Source organism: Pipra filicauda, unplaced genomic scaffold (assembly GCF_003945595.2).
Source record: "Pipra filicauda isolate LSUMZ 115617 unplaced genomic scaffold, ASM394559v2 scaffold600_size242580_pilon, whole genome shotgun sequence".
Classification (NCBI taxonomy): Eukaryota; Metazoa; Chordata; class Aves; order Passeriformes; family Pipridae; genus Pipra; species Pipra filicauda.
In genome coordinates, this window is record NW_024104755.1 from 155,363 (window position 1) to 169,945 (window position 14,583).

General features: G+C 48.4%; 1 protein-coding gene across 2 annotated transcripts in view; it reads left to right on the forward strand.

Annotated features, from left to right (window-relative positions):
* The first annotated feature begins 6,351 nt into the window (after window positions 1-6,351).
* Window positions 6,352-14,583, forward strand: part of ADAMTS3 (ADAM metallopeptidase with thrombospondin type 1 motif 3) — a 56,545-nt gene continuing 48,313 nt past the window's right edge. For both annotated transcript variants that reach the window (XM_039388027.1, XM_027714612.2), the window contains exons 1-3: window positions 6,352-6,474; window positions 7,241-7,268; window positions 12,767-13,167. In XM_039388027.1, coding sequence (XP_039243961.1) covers window positions 6,406-6,474; window positions 7,241-7,268; window positions 12,767-13,167 — 498 coding nt within the window. In that variant the 5' untranslated portion in view covers window positions 6,352-6,405. The remainder of the gene's footprint in view (window positions 6,475-7,240; window positions 7,269-12,766; window positions 13,168-14,583) is intronic.

A 14,583-nucleotide genomic window follows, 5' to 3' on the forward strand; every position in this document is an offset into this window, starting at 1 on the left:
AGATATATGCTTGTCTGTTGTGTTTGATGTCATAAACACTGATGAGCTTGACTAACCAACAGAAAAGCAGCAGGAAGCAATGAAGAGTCTGTGTTTATATATATTTCCCCACATCTTTTCATGTACACCCTTACCTTTGTGTAACTACACCACTAACCTGAGGTGAATTTTCAGGTGTTATCCTGCAATTTGTTGCAAACAGTCTGGAATGTAAATGAAATCCTAAAATAATACCCTGTGAAGTATTGCAATCCCTTTTTTTCATGCAGATTAGAATATCTGACCATCCCATGCTGTCCTGGGGGTTTCTGGAGCTGCAGCCCCTGTGCCATAGCACAGCTCTGGAGAATGCCCAGGTGGTGACAGACTGTCACATGCTGGAATTGGAGCTGGCAGAGCAGCCTCCTTTAACTCCTCTGGGATTTATAGATGTATTTATATACTTGAAACCAAACATGAGCATCCATGTCATGGTCCCTTCTGCTCGAGGTCTCCCTTTCCCTCCCTCCTCTTTGGTGCCTGGGATTGGAAGTTCTTGCTCCTTCTACTTTTGTTAAAAGTTGCCCAGAGGTTGAGCAAAAGTATCGCTGTGGTAGTTTCCCCTCTTCAGCAGCATCCAAGGTATTGTTTCCTCTTCTCTTCCTTTTCCCAGGAACAGCAAGCAGCTCTGTTGAATGGATTCCTCCATGAGGTTATTGTGCAGGTCAGGAGGTTAGCTCACTTTTGTCTTTTTACTCAACTGCTGCAGAAGAAATCCTCTGTGTGTTCTCCTGAATTGTAAAGGCTGGTAAGAAAGAGAAGCCGAAGTCATCCATTAATCCCCAGGCCAAGTCCTATTGAAGCAGCTGCAGTGAAAGCTCTCACATGCTGCCCTGGAAATAACCCCGGCTGTGACGTGGTGAGATGACCCTAGGTAAGGTCAGAAGCTCAGTTCTCATTTTCTTTTAAGCTTCTGGTTTTTAAACAGTATTTGGGGTTGTGCCTCATGGATGTGTTGAGCTCTTAAAGCAGCTGGATCCTCGTGGAGAGCGAGCGGAGATGGGGAATCCGGACAGGCAGGGGTTTATCTGCTAAACATTGCTGCTTTCTCGCCTCAAATTACTGTTGTTTTGGCTTAAATATTTAATGACCATGGCCCCATGTGAGAGCAGCAAGTGGTATCAGGATTTTAGCTTAAGCCGCTTTGTGGAGACAAAGCACCTGTTTTAATTCCTTCTGGAAATGGAAGTGATTTGGAAGCGTCCCAGCAAATTCAAGTCAAAGTATTAATTCTTGCCTGCCTGTATGCCTTCCCAGGAAGTGTGTGGATTGGAAGGATCTGTGCACACAGCTCCTGGCTGGGATTTTCAGGAGGGCTAAGGGAGCCAGGGGTCTCTGTCCTGGCATCCTGTGATGCCAAGATGCATTTAATGGAAAGATAGTGGCATCGACTGTTTGCCTCTTTTCTCCATAGACACTAATATAATAATCATGCAAAGCTGATGTGTAGGGTTATGGTTAGGTGGGATGCAGTCTGCAACTTCCCCTGGTCCTGGTCAGCGTGCCCTTGGAGCCGCTGGCAGCTTCCAGGAACGGCGTTATCTCTTGGGATCCAACGGCAGTGGTTATTAAAACATTATTAAAACATTTGCGTCGGGACTGCTGGCAGCTCTCCTCCAGCTGCTGGGTTTGTTCTTGTGTCATGGAATGGCTTTCTGGGATAGAATCAAAGAAACTGCTGTGACAAAAACTACTGGTGTGACAGATTTGAAGTATTTCATGAGGTAACCAGGTAACATCCTAACTCTTCGGAGCAGGGAGATCCAAGCTGGAACTGAATCAGCCACTCCCACTGGCACTGAGGGAACTGACTTTTAACAGGATATTACTGATTTTTACTTTTCATTTTTAATTTCTGTGGTGCAGCTTTTGCCTTTTCTGAGTTTAGGGAGTCACATCAGGAGAGCTGATTTTCATTATGTTTGAGAGGTAAGGGAGTGCTGGAAGTGTGCAACCTCCCTCCCTCCAAAGGGAAACTTGTTTTGTGTGAATCAGGGACAGAAATGCAATCACTGAAAAATTACTCACTTTCTCTCCCTGCAGTCATCCCCCTCCCCAAAAGTTTCTATAAGAATGTGACTAAAACCAAAGCACTTGCTAAGTTACAAAGGAATAGTGTGGAGCTGGTGAAGCCAGCGGGAGGTGCACATAGAATCCCTGAATCGTTTAGGTTGGAGAAGACCTTCAAGATCATCAAGTCCAGCCATTAACCTAGACATGGAACAGGGTTATCATTTCTTTTGAGGATTCAGGGTGGGTTTATTTGCATTTTATTTGGCACACATCTTTTCAAAACTCGCCACCTTAGAACAGGAATAATTTTATGGCATGTACCTATTATACAAAATTCACAACCACTACCTCCTTCCTTTCCTTTTTATTTTTCACAATGTACTTTACAACTGCAATTTTCGTGTCTCACATTTTTTCTCTCCGGTTTCCTGTGGTTAAATCTTGACCATAAATCTTGGGCTGCTTTGTTAAAAATAACAGGTGCACTATATTTCTTCATGTAACAATCTGCTAGATTAATAGTGGCTTTAAAACAATTAACTATGTCTGTTTGGTTTAATAGTCTGTTTTAATGCACCATGAAGGAGAAACTGGAGGCATTGTCACTTACAGAGTGCTTGTGTTTCATCTGCAGTCTGGTGATCCTTGTCTGGCACCTTGGTACTGGGATCCCCTTCTTACACAGATAATACCAAAAGAGATTCTTGTGCAGGTTTGGAACTGAAATGACAAGTCACTGGGTGGCAAATGAGGTTAAAATTAATTTAACTGTGGTATCTCAGCCAAAAAGGCTTTAGGAGCATGACTGGAGTTGTCACACAGGGCAGCTGGAGAGGAGGTGGGTTTCTGCATTGTAATGGCAATATTTTAGACATAAAATTTGATTCTTGTGAATTCTACTTTTTATTAAGGCAGGAAACCTGAGCAGGTCCTGGACACGTGTTCTGGTGTGTCACAGAGTAGGATCTGGGTCTCCAGCCCTGCCTCATGGGGGATCCCCCCCTTGGCTTATATTTCCATCCGGGCAGGCTCCATGGAGAAGGAGAACCTGAGGCACAAGGTCATTAAAGGAAGGCAGGATTTTACACCACAGCCAAGTTTCAGCAGAAAGAACAGAATTAATGCTTTCTAAACTGGCTGCTTGTAAGAAAGATCATCAAATGCACATAGCAGATCAGAAGCTCAGTAAATTATCATTATTCCTAAATATCAGGAAATGTCACTGCAAAATTGAGCATTAAACCACGTATGTGTGCAGGATTGGTGATGACTGGGATTTTTCTGGACTATAGGTATTATTCCTAGATGTTACATTTAAGTTACACTATGCATATGACTCCTAGATGTGATAGTTACAAGGGGCTTGTCTCAAAAAAATCAATATTTGTATTAAGTAGTATTGCAAGAACTCCTGATCAGGAACTTCTCTTGGTCCTTTAAATTTCTCAGTTTGAGTTCTTGGTCCAATTAAACCTTACTTTGAAATTGTTTTGTGTGCGAGAGGATGTGAGACCTCATGGAGACGGTGCTCCAGACAGGTAATGCCACGTTTTACTCCCCAGAACGTTATCCCTGCCAAGTCCTGCTGCAGCCTTCCTGCTCCAAACCTTGGCCCTGTGCAAAGCCTTCCAGATTTCAGTGCCTCTTTGCTTCAGGGCCCAACCTCAGGTTCATAAAATATTTGTGGCTGTCAGTCTCGTGCCTCAGCCAAAGCTGCACAGATGCGGAAAGCCTGAGGGATTTTAGAATTGCAAATGCTTAACAGATTTTTAACAGATATATATATGTACATGCATATGTAAATACATATATGCATATGTATGTATATCAGACTTGAAATACAACACGAAATCTGTGATTTCTTTGATAATAGTGGGGCCAAGCTGGGCTGTTGGAGATGAGAAATGGCTTTAATTGAACTTCCAAATACCGCCTCAATTTATATGTGTTACAGCTGTGGCACTCGCTCTTGTTTTTTAGTAGAAATAATGAGGCATCTAATTTTAACACCTTATTTTTGCTCCCTTACAATTCTGTCAAGCCTTTGACAGACCACAAAACAGAATATCTGCCCTGGCCCCCAGCCCTGTCTGTTGTGTATCTTGGTTTCTCTGACATTTAGAAACTTTTTAAGCCAGTTTGGGAAAGTTCGGAAATGGAGGAGGGGAGGTAACAGACACAACACTGTATCGCAAGGGTGTTTTTAAGAGCATAGGAACAGCTCTCCTAGAGGTGAGGAGCTTGGATCCCTGTGTCTGTGGGAGGTGTCCCTGGCCATGGCAGGACTGCAGGAGGTGTAAGGTCTCTTCCAGGCCAAGGCAGTGATGCTGCCATGCCAGAGGCTGCCCCTGTCATCAGCCTGCAGGAGCACTGGGGCTGTGCAGGTCCATGGTCACCCAGCAGACAGGGGGGTGCAGGGCCTCAGGTGTGTCACATCACGGACATCAACCAGGGTGCAGTAAGTCAGCTCAGAGGTCGCCTAGGGAACATCCACGAGGGAAATAAAACGTGGGATAGCTGTACAGGACGGGAATTACCTTTCAGTGTAGAATTTGGAGCTGGCAATTTACAGGCCCCTCAGCCTTTCCCGTTCTGGGCTGTCCCAGAAGTGGCTCCTGCAGCTGCCGGAGGTTATGGTGTTGGTGTGCTGAGTGTGACGGGCTGCTGTGTGTTTTATGTACAGAAATGATCCTACATGTGTAATAACAGATACATTCCCACTCTCAGAAAAATTCCTTTTATTTTTTTGGCTTCGTGAGAGAGCATGGTGCAGTTCAGGGTGTGTCCTCTGAAACAGCAGGGCTGCTGTGGTTGGAATATTGAAGGTGTCTCCTGAAAATTGAGCCTGGAGCTCTCCTCCTCTTTAATGGTTTTTTTGAGGCAACTTAGATTTAGTAGAACTAGTATTTTCTTTTTCATGTAGATAGGATTCTGATGGGCAGGGTCAACTTAAAACTCCTAGTTAGGCTGTCACTGGTATTCTGAGAACATTTGAGCAGCAGCAAACTGTGTCTGTAATACGTGAGGCCATCAGAAAGTGATTTGGGTTGGTCGTGATGTCTCACAGGAGTGGTACTGCAGGAGGTACAACAGAATGGTTTTAAACTGGATTTTATATTGGTATCCACATGTTCGGAACACTGGCTAATTCTGACCCTGACAAAATTCAGTCCTCGCTTTGAGTACTGTTTAGTCTCTGGCTCCTAAAAAGTGTTCACAAAGGTTTTGTTCCACCCTTGGGGGTGGCACAGTGATGTCTGTTACTAACTGGTTACACACAATCTCAACTGTGTGACATCTTCTAGGGAAAGAGAAGGGACCAAGAATATACAGAGCGTGTTTGTGAAGATTTCTGCCTGCGGAAGGTCCTGTGCGAGTGGATTTTGGGTTCTGCCCAGGCTGGGCACCGTTGCTGTTTGTGTTGTGTGCCGAGCTCCTGGCTGGTGGGGAGAGAAGTCACTTTGGTGTCGGACTCCAGTCCAGCGGGACCCTTGGGAACTGTTGTGACAGGACATGGGGTGATGGTTTTAAACTGAAGGAGCTTCGATTCAGGTTAGATATTAGGAAGAAGTTTTTTATGATGAAAGTAGTGAGGCCCTGGCACAGGTTGCCCGGAGAAGCTGTGGCTGCCCCATCCCTGGAAGTGTCCAAAGCCAGGTTGGATGGGGCTTGGAGCAACCTGGGCTAGTGGAAGGTGTCCCTGCTCATGACAGGGGAGTGGAACTGGATGAACTTCAAGGTTCTTTCCAACCCAAACGATTCTATGATATTAAGACTCAGTAGCTTTTTCTGCACTGCCTTGGGTTGATTGGAAATATGGAAGCTTGGGGATGTGGTCCCAGGCTGGGGAGCTGCTGTGGGAGCCCCTGTCAGGGTGTGATGCCAGCATCCCTGTGCAGGCAGCGCTGGATGGTGGGATGGACAGATGAATGGATGGATGGAAGGGAAGGTTGTTTCTGGGTGGATTTCAGGCACATGTGCCAAGGACGGGGAGCACCAAGGATGCCGCGGGAGCGCGGTGGGAGGACTTCTCAGTGTGTGTGTGTGTGTGTATGTGTGTGTGCGCGGAGCCGGGCGGGTTCCCCGGCGGTTCCCCGGCGGTTCCCGGCGGGCCGGGCCGTTCCTGACGTGGAGCGCCGGGCCGGCCGGAGGCGGAGCCGCCGCGGGTTTATCAGCGCCGCGGGTCGCGGCGGGCGCGCAGCAACAGGCGGCGCGGGGGACCCGCCGCCTCTCCGCCCGCCCGCCCTGCCGGCCCCGGCCCCGGGAGCCGCCGCCGGAGGGCAGGGAAGGAGCGGCAGGAGGAGGGAGCGGGCGGAGCGCGGCCGGGGCCGGGGCGCGGGCGGCCGGCTCGGGATGGTGCTCCTGCCCCTCTGGGTAGTGGCAGCCGCGCTCCTGGGGGCCCGCGCTGCGCCCGGCCGGCAGGTGAGTGAGGGGACCCCTGCCCTGCCCGCCCTTCCCCCGGGGAGCCCCCCGGCCCGCCGGGTCCCTCTGCCCGCCGCCCCGGGATGCGCCCTCAGGTCCTCCCTTGTTCCCTGGCTACCCCGGGATCTGCGGGCGGCACCGGGCTGGGCTGGACCGGCGGCTGTCTGCCCTCCTCCGCGCCGTACACCGCCGCATCCGAGCAGCCCCGAGCCGGGCACGGCATCCCCGGCCCGGGCTGGCGACTGCAGCGGCAGCCCCTTCTCTCCAGATCCCGTCCCCCTGGGTCCCATTCCCCTGCCAAGAGCAGGTACCACCCCGTGGCATCAGGTCACTGCCACAGTCCCTGCGGTCACTCGGGAAGTCCACTTGGCTTTCCAGTTCTCTAGCACAGATCCAAAGCAGCGCTGTCAGCTCTCTGCCCCGGCACCCGTGCTTCTTGGAGCTCATCACTTCCCTGGCATTAAAGCCTTGCTATGGCCACCAAACTTACTGTTTGGCACAGTGTCACAATATATAGAAGGGGTCATTCAAAATCAGGATTGCTTAGCAGCTCCCTTTATGTTAAACTTGCTACAGACTTTGTTAGTATGTTGGTGGGAACAGCTGTTTATTCAGTTAAGGAAGAATTGCTATCCCTAGAAACCAAAAGCAGAAACGTATAAAATAGTGTAGCGCAGACCAAGTGATTTTTCAGCCTTCTGCCGTCCCCCATTGCATAGTAATTGCACTAACAACTTGGTGCATGTGTTTCTTTTCTCTTCTGCAGGCTGCTAAAGAACAGCAGATCCAAATAGGTAAGTCTTTTTAGCTATTGTTGCTGCTATCAAAGCAGAAATAAAAGAAGCAAGCTCAACAAACTAGTGATTTTCTGGAGAAATTATCTGTATGCAGGCGAGCATTCCCCACCATTGCCACCCAGGAGCATTTGTAGTTGCACGGTGACGTGGCATGGATTGAATTTGCATGTCCTCTCGTGCTGCAGTTTGGCATCCTGATGTGTCTGGGCTTCCCTTCTGAAATGTAAACCTACAGAAGTTATAAAATCTGTAGCTGTTCGCTGTTGCCTCGTAGACTGATAGTCCTGGGTAAGAATGTGCTGTGGTACATGCAGGTGCTGAAGGGAAAGGTGCCTGTTTGTGCCCGTGAAGTGCTTCATACTGAAACTTCAGCCTGTTGGACTCCTCCCAAAGACAGGGAGGATGCACCCACTGTTTAGCTTCAGGCGTGTGTGTTCATTTAGACTAATGGGTAATTGGGTGCTCTATGGGTTGGAAGAGGTGGTGGGAGGATGTGGAAGCTGGCATTCCCTCTCCAAGGGTGTTAGTGCCAGGTAATGCCATCCTATGTGCTCCTTGCCTTACCCAGTATGAAGTGAGCCTTTCACCACGCTGTTGAGTGTGTGTCCCTGCACACGAGTGTGCTCTGGAGCTCTTCAGCAGTGGGAATGGACCCGGGCAGTTCTACTTCCAGTTGCCGTTAGACCCCCTGCCCTGAGGTTTTGGTTCAGGTTTTGTTCAGAAAAGAATTTCAAGCATTTCTGTAAATTTTGGAAGTCTTGTCTCAATTTCAGTTCTGGCACTGCATCCTCCTGGGCTTAGGTTGGCTTCCACTGCGATCACTGAATAATTGGAATGGAGATGGTGAGGTACATTTAAAGCTAACTGGCAGACAGAGGGTTTTTCCAGTGGTATGCTGATCCTGTGTTTTATTTCTAGTCCTTTCCATGAGAAATGGGTTGTATTTGAATTTCAGAAACCATAAGCTATATAGGAATGCATCTTTTAAATTACACAGTACATCAGGCAAACTCCCTGAATCTGGAAGACAACTTTCTGTCCTTTAAAGTCTTCCTCTCTTTCACGGCCTCAGCATTGCTGTACTCAGGAACGTTTGGGGCTCTATTTGGTGCTGTAAATTCTGATTCAAAAAGCACAGAACCATAGAATTCCAGAATGATTCGAACTGGGAGGGACTTGAAAGATCATCCAGTACCAACCCCCTGCCATGGGCAGAGACACCTTCCACTTGATCAGGTTGCTCCAAGCCCCATCCAACCTGGCCTTGGACACTTCCAGGGATGGGGCAGCCACAGCTTCAAACTGTGGCTTCCTCAGCTGAGAATGACTTGGAGGTAAAACCTGCACTGGGATTGCCTCAGATGTGCTGTCCTACTTCTGAGGCCCTACCAAGTGTCGGTTTGCATCGCTGTTGTGTATTTTGAGTTGGCCCAGGGCTGGCTGCTGTCAGCAGCTGATCTTTTCGCCTGAGAAGTCACTTAGGGCAAACTAAAGCACCTGGGGGTTTATTTTTGCTAAATATCAGCACAGACTGCAGTACAGGCACAGGGAGTTACCACATTTAATTACCTGCATTCATGCACAGTGTGCTGCAGTGCCTGGGGGCTGTCAGGAGGAACTGGTTCTGTGTCACTCGTGGCACAGTCAGCCTGAAGGTGCTGATGCTCAGGGCTGTGCTGCATCTTCTCCTCAGCCTCCCACACAGCAGCTCCATCACTGCTCAGTGCCACTTCTGTAAGAAATCTGGGATCTGACCCGTGACACAATGGTGCCAGGCACCTGCAGCTCTGCAGAGGCTGCAAAAACACCACATCAGCCTTTTCTTGAGCTGTCTGTATCCCTGGGGCCAGTGACAGCAAAGTACAGCAATGAGGGCACCAGAGCCGTGTCCCACATCAGCCTCTATCCTTGCAGTCCATTGCTTTTACTCATCCAGCTTGCAGTGTCCAGGTACAGCACAGTCTCATCCCTCTTTGGGTGCTGAGTTGTGAGGGAATTTTCAAGAAAACCATTGCCCTTTTCTGTCTTGTCTTTCTCTGTGGGCGTTTCTGCCACCTAAAGGCAGCCAAAAAGAGCAGACAGTAGTTCTGGAGTGATCCAGGTTGTTGAGAGGCACCACAACTGCTTCTTTGTTTCTGGAAGCCACCAGCCAATGATGGGGACAGAAAATGGTGATGACAAAACCCCTGCTGGGCTTGTCTGGTGGTCTCCAGCCCATCTGGTCCTATAAAGCATTACTTTGCTGAGTGACCAGAGCAGCTCTGTGTCATTCCCTTGAGCTTTCCTGCGGAACGGAAGCGTGATCTCCCGGAGCGTGGCACAGGCTCCCTCTGGAAACGCTGCGCTCTCCATCCCTGCAGCAGCAGGTAACTGTTTTTTCCCCAGTACTTTTCCTGCCATCCAGCAATCTGGTTGTGTCACAGCCTGTGAATTCCAGCCAGAAGGTGCCGGCACAGGAGTGCTCTCAAGGTGTCACCTCAGATCCGGTCCTCTTGCTGAGACTGTGTTTTTGAAATCTTCTCAAATAGATGTTTAGGCATTTGGAACTCTCCTGTGGACAGCCACATTAAGAATTTTTGATCAATGTATTTCACAGAATCTTGTGTCTAAAAAAATAATGTTTTTCCAAATGCAGGTGATAAAAAAGGAAAAAGTTTAGGATTCTGGAACCCCAACTGTTGTACAGTGCAAAGACAACTCCTGGGAGAGCCAGCAGTGTTAATTCTGCAGTTTAATGAGTATTTGAGGGGGAAAAAAACCCAGCTCTCTTCAGAGGCATTCTCTACCTAATTATGTTTTGGCACACAATGAAAGAATGTGATGTTCCTTCTTAAGTGCTTCCTTTCAACTTAAACATTGTGCAACTGGAGCAGCAGTTTAAAGCCAGATTTAAAAAAAATGGAGAAAATTTGCAGTTAAGTGCTTTTCCTCTTGCTCTGATCAGCACTGTCAGCTTGGAATTAGCAGAGCAGATCGACTCTGAAATTTTAGCTTAGGAAAGGGAACACCTACAGCTGGAATAGCATTTCCTCGGAGCGTGCAGTCTGTGGAAAAAGGGTAATGTAAGTCAGCGGAGGAGTTCAGATGTCTTCGGGATTCAGTCATGTCCCATTTAATTTTAATTGCCTTTGAACAAAAGGCATTTCCTCTTCTAGCTCAGCATTTACAGGCTCTGGAAAGGGCTTTTGCTGACTCAAATCCTTGACAGTTCTCATTTTCCAGCCTTTGTTCCTACCTTCTTGTGGCTAGCTGGCTGTTCTTATTAGCAAAATAGCCTTTTTTTTTTGCCCCAGCCTGTGGAAATGCGGGAATTTATCTGTGAGATGTGCAGAACAGTTTCTCTGTTGTGCAGTAAGCACAGAATTGGATCCCCAGACTGTGGTGCACTGAACCTCCCACTTTAAAAGAAAAGAACAAGCCACACGGAATCTCAGCAAGGTAAAAGGCGGAATGTCAGCCTGGGAATGAACTCCCAGCCCTGAAGCCCCGGGAATGTGAAGAGCAGTGATTTTACTTTGACCCAGTTAGGATGTACAACCCAGCAGCTCTGTCTCCTGTGCATGGCCCGGTGTCTAATTAATAAAAATTGCTTCAGAGTTTTAATTTGGTCCCTTCTCTAAGGAGACAGACTAGCAATCCTGGCTGAGAATTCCCAGTGCTTTAAATGGGAATTATCCTAAGGATAGTGGCCTATTTAGGATGCCAGTTTTAGAACCTCATCTTGTGGGTGTGTGGCAAAGTAGGTGAAGTTGGCTGCTGCTGAAACCCACCCTGTGGCTGCTGGCTGTAGGATGTGGGGTAGCAGTGGGCTTGGAAATGACTTGTCACATTCCTGGGATATAGTATTTGTATACTAAGATAATTTGTAGTGCAAGAATTGAAATGTCTGTGTTCGTCCTACTAGTACCATACATTGTTTTTTGGTCAAATTCCTTAGTAACTGGCCTGAAAGAAAATGAAAAGCAGTTCTGTGAAGCCATTAGGAACATTTTCCTCCTGAAGTTACTCACTGAATGTGTAGGTCCTTTAAAAGCAGCAGCCTCTGCTACCAGGAGGGAGGAACTGGCTACTGAGCTTTTGCTCTGTTAATTCTCAGCCCAGGTGTGAGCCACACTGCGAGCAGGTAAAACTTAGCTCGCTTAATTAAGTACACTTATTTGAGGAATTCTCAGTGGCACTTAGTGCTACCATCAGAGCCACCCAGTCTCGGAGGTTTTTAAATGGAATTGTCAGTAATATCACTCTAATATTGCTTTCACCAGCTCTCCCAGGAGGAGAGGAGCTAGGGAATGCCTGTTTTGGTGCTGAGTGTCTTTAACTCTCACATAGTGGAATCCAGTGGCTTGGGCTTAGGCCTTGGTCCCGTTGGGAGCAGCATGTGGCCCCACAGCTTGACCTGGCCCATCTCCTCCTACAGCCTGGAAATGGGACACCGAGTGTCCCGATTGCTCCCACGTTAGAGAGGCCCCACCACAAAGATAAACTCGTGTGACGGGTTTGTTTTACACTGGGGTGACATTACTTGAAGACACGTTGCCTTGGCCAGGGGTCGTGCCACTGAGCTGCTCGGGTGTTACCAACACTGTGGGTTTGCTGGGGTTGTGGCTCCTCTCTGTTGCACTGAAGTGCAGGATGTAGGTAAAATCTGTGCAGTTCTGTGTTGTGGGGGTTTTTTAATAATTAGCTTTTCTGTTGTTTTTGATCTCTGTCAGTCAGAGGAAAGGCAATAGCAAATTGCTGGGTAAGGGGATTTGTAGAGGGAAAAGTTTTTGCCTTTACCATCGCTGGCATGGATCAATTTATCAATGGTGTGTGATATCCACTGGATTTTTTTCCCTGTTTGTATTTCCTGAGTAACCTGTATGCAAATTGTGGTTGTAACCAAGCCTGGCACTTAATTTTCAAAATCTTAATGGGGGTCCTGACACAGGAGTGAGCATTTCTGTGCCAGGTGTGCAGTGGAGCTGTGTGGCATTTTTTAGGGGGAATTGGGAAGGGTCACTGCCTCTCCTGGTGCTGTGGAGCAAACCTGAACCCCAGGGAACTGCCCAGATAAACGTCAGTGAATATTTCAGGGGTTTCTCTCTTAAGTTTTATAATAACAAATGAGAGAATGAAATCCTTCCCTGTGAGGTGCTGAGGCCCTGGCACAGGTTGCCTAGAGAAGCTGTGGCTGCCCCATCCCTGGCAGTGTCCAAGGCCAGGTTGGACAGGGCTTGGAGCAGCCTGGTCTAATGAAAGTGTCCCTGCCCATGGCAGGGGGTGGCACTGGATGGTCTTTAAGGTCCCTTCCAACCCAAACTATTCTGTGATTCCATGATAAGGGAGGAGCAGTGACATGTGCCTTACGTTTTCCTGTGTTGGTAGTTCGACCAGGAATCCTCGGTTGGGAATTTTGGAAGGGGAGGTGTGAGGTACCAAGGTCCTTGAGTCTTAAGGCTCGTTTCATGCTCTTGTTCTAATTTGAGTTTGGTTTCGGGTGTTTCTCTTGGCAGAATTCCGAAAAAGCAGGCCGAGGCCGTACGGTTTGGTGATTCCCATTAGCACCAATGCAGACGGAAGCTACAGCTCCAACATCCTCTCTGCGAGTCACCAACGGCGAGCGCCGCGGGAGGTGTCCCAGAGCCCCAGACAGCTCTACTTCAACGTCACTGCCTTCGGGAGGGAATTCCACCTCCGGCTGAAGCCCAACACTCGCCTGCTGGCCCCCGAGGCCGTGGTGGAGTGGTACGAAGACTCTGTGCAAACTGGGAGCGATGGTGGTAACGCGAGTCACGCTGGGACTGCTACGGAGCGCTTGTGGAAGAGGGAGCCCCTGTGGACCAACTGCGCCTACGTGGGGGACATCACGGACATCCCCGGAGCTGCGGTGGCCATCAGCAACTGTGACGGGCTGGTAAGGCTGCTTTCACGGCTCCTGGGTCTGGTGTTTGCTGCTTGGTGCACAGCTTCTGTTGCTTTTAACCATGCCTTGCTAATGATGTCCTTTACAGAACTTAAGTCCCTTAGAAAACACTGATGGGGACAATCCTGCTGCTTTACTTTGAGATAGATCCTTTGAGGCTGATGAGCAAAGCCCTTCATGTCACCGGTGTGAGAGAGAGAAATAAAACCTGTGTCTTGTTGGATGTCCTTTTTACTCTCATGAGGTGTTACAAACAGGAAAATTAATAACAAAGACATTTTTAAATGTAAAAGGCGACCTTTTGATGACTGAATGTAGAATCTGGCATCCAGATCATCCCTCTGTAGCACTCTCAGGTAGCAAAATCACAGATTGCCCTATAGTCCAAGAATAGCAGCTTTAAGTTTTAAAGAGTTTATTTATAAAGTGAGCACGCTTTTTGTTCTCTTAGATGCAGTTTTGTTTCATCAGGAGGTGTCATATGAGAATTGAGTGGGTCACATCTGTTAAGGGTTTGTTCTCAGTCTGGTTGTGAACACTTGGGATTTTATTGTGGCTCAGCAGATGCCCGAATCCCAGAGTGAAAGGCTGGGCATATATGGATCCCACACACCATTCCTGGATTCAGTCATGTGGTAAAGCAAGCCAGCAATACTCACCTTGTGCTCCGCGAGGCCTGGGGGCAGCGGTGGAACACGCCAGCAACATCCAGGGAGATGAATGTCCTGGTTACCCTCCTGCTGTTTGGGACAGCAGTCACATGGAAAGGTCTGCACCAGGCATCCCTTCTTGGCAGTGGGTTTCCCTCTTCCCCTCACATGCCACTTGGTCATGATCTGATTCCATTTTGCAATGAGTCCTTGCTAGGAAGGCTCCCGCCTCGCAGCAGGCTGCACTCACTGTGGGATTACTGCAGAAAGGGCTCCAAATACCCATTCAGACTGCAATTCCTTGACTTCCCTTGCTTAAAGCAAGGAAATACTGGTGGTGGTTTGACCACAGGTGATAACCTATATCAGTTTGGTGTGTTTTGGAGGGCTTTTGGTGGTTTTTTTTAGGAGAATCTGTTGTCAGTGTGCTATGTTTATGAAGGCCAAGCAGACATCTGCCTGGCTAGATGCAGCTTCTGATGGAATCCTTCCAGTGAATGAGACCCTGGGACTGGGAGCTGGATTTTAGCAGTAATCCTGAATGAAGTTGTTGTGTGGAGACAGCACGTGAAGACAAGAAATTGGATTAAATGGAATTAGACTAAGGAGTGCAGCGGCTCCGGCAGAGATTGCCATGTGGCTGGCAAGCTGCTCCTGGGCTGTTTGCAGTTAAATGAAGCCAGAAGAGACTTTTCAGTGGGGGAAAGGCCTCACACTGACAGGGGGCAGGGTTAGGGTGGGATATTGGGAGGAAATT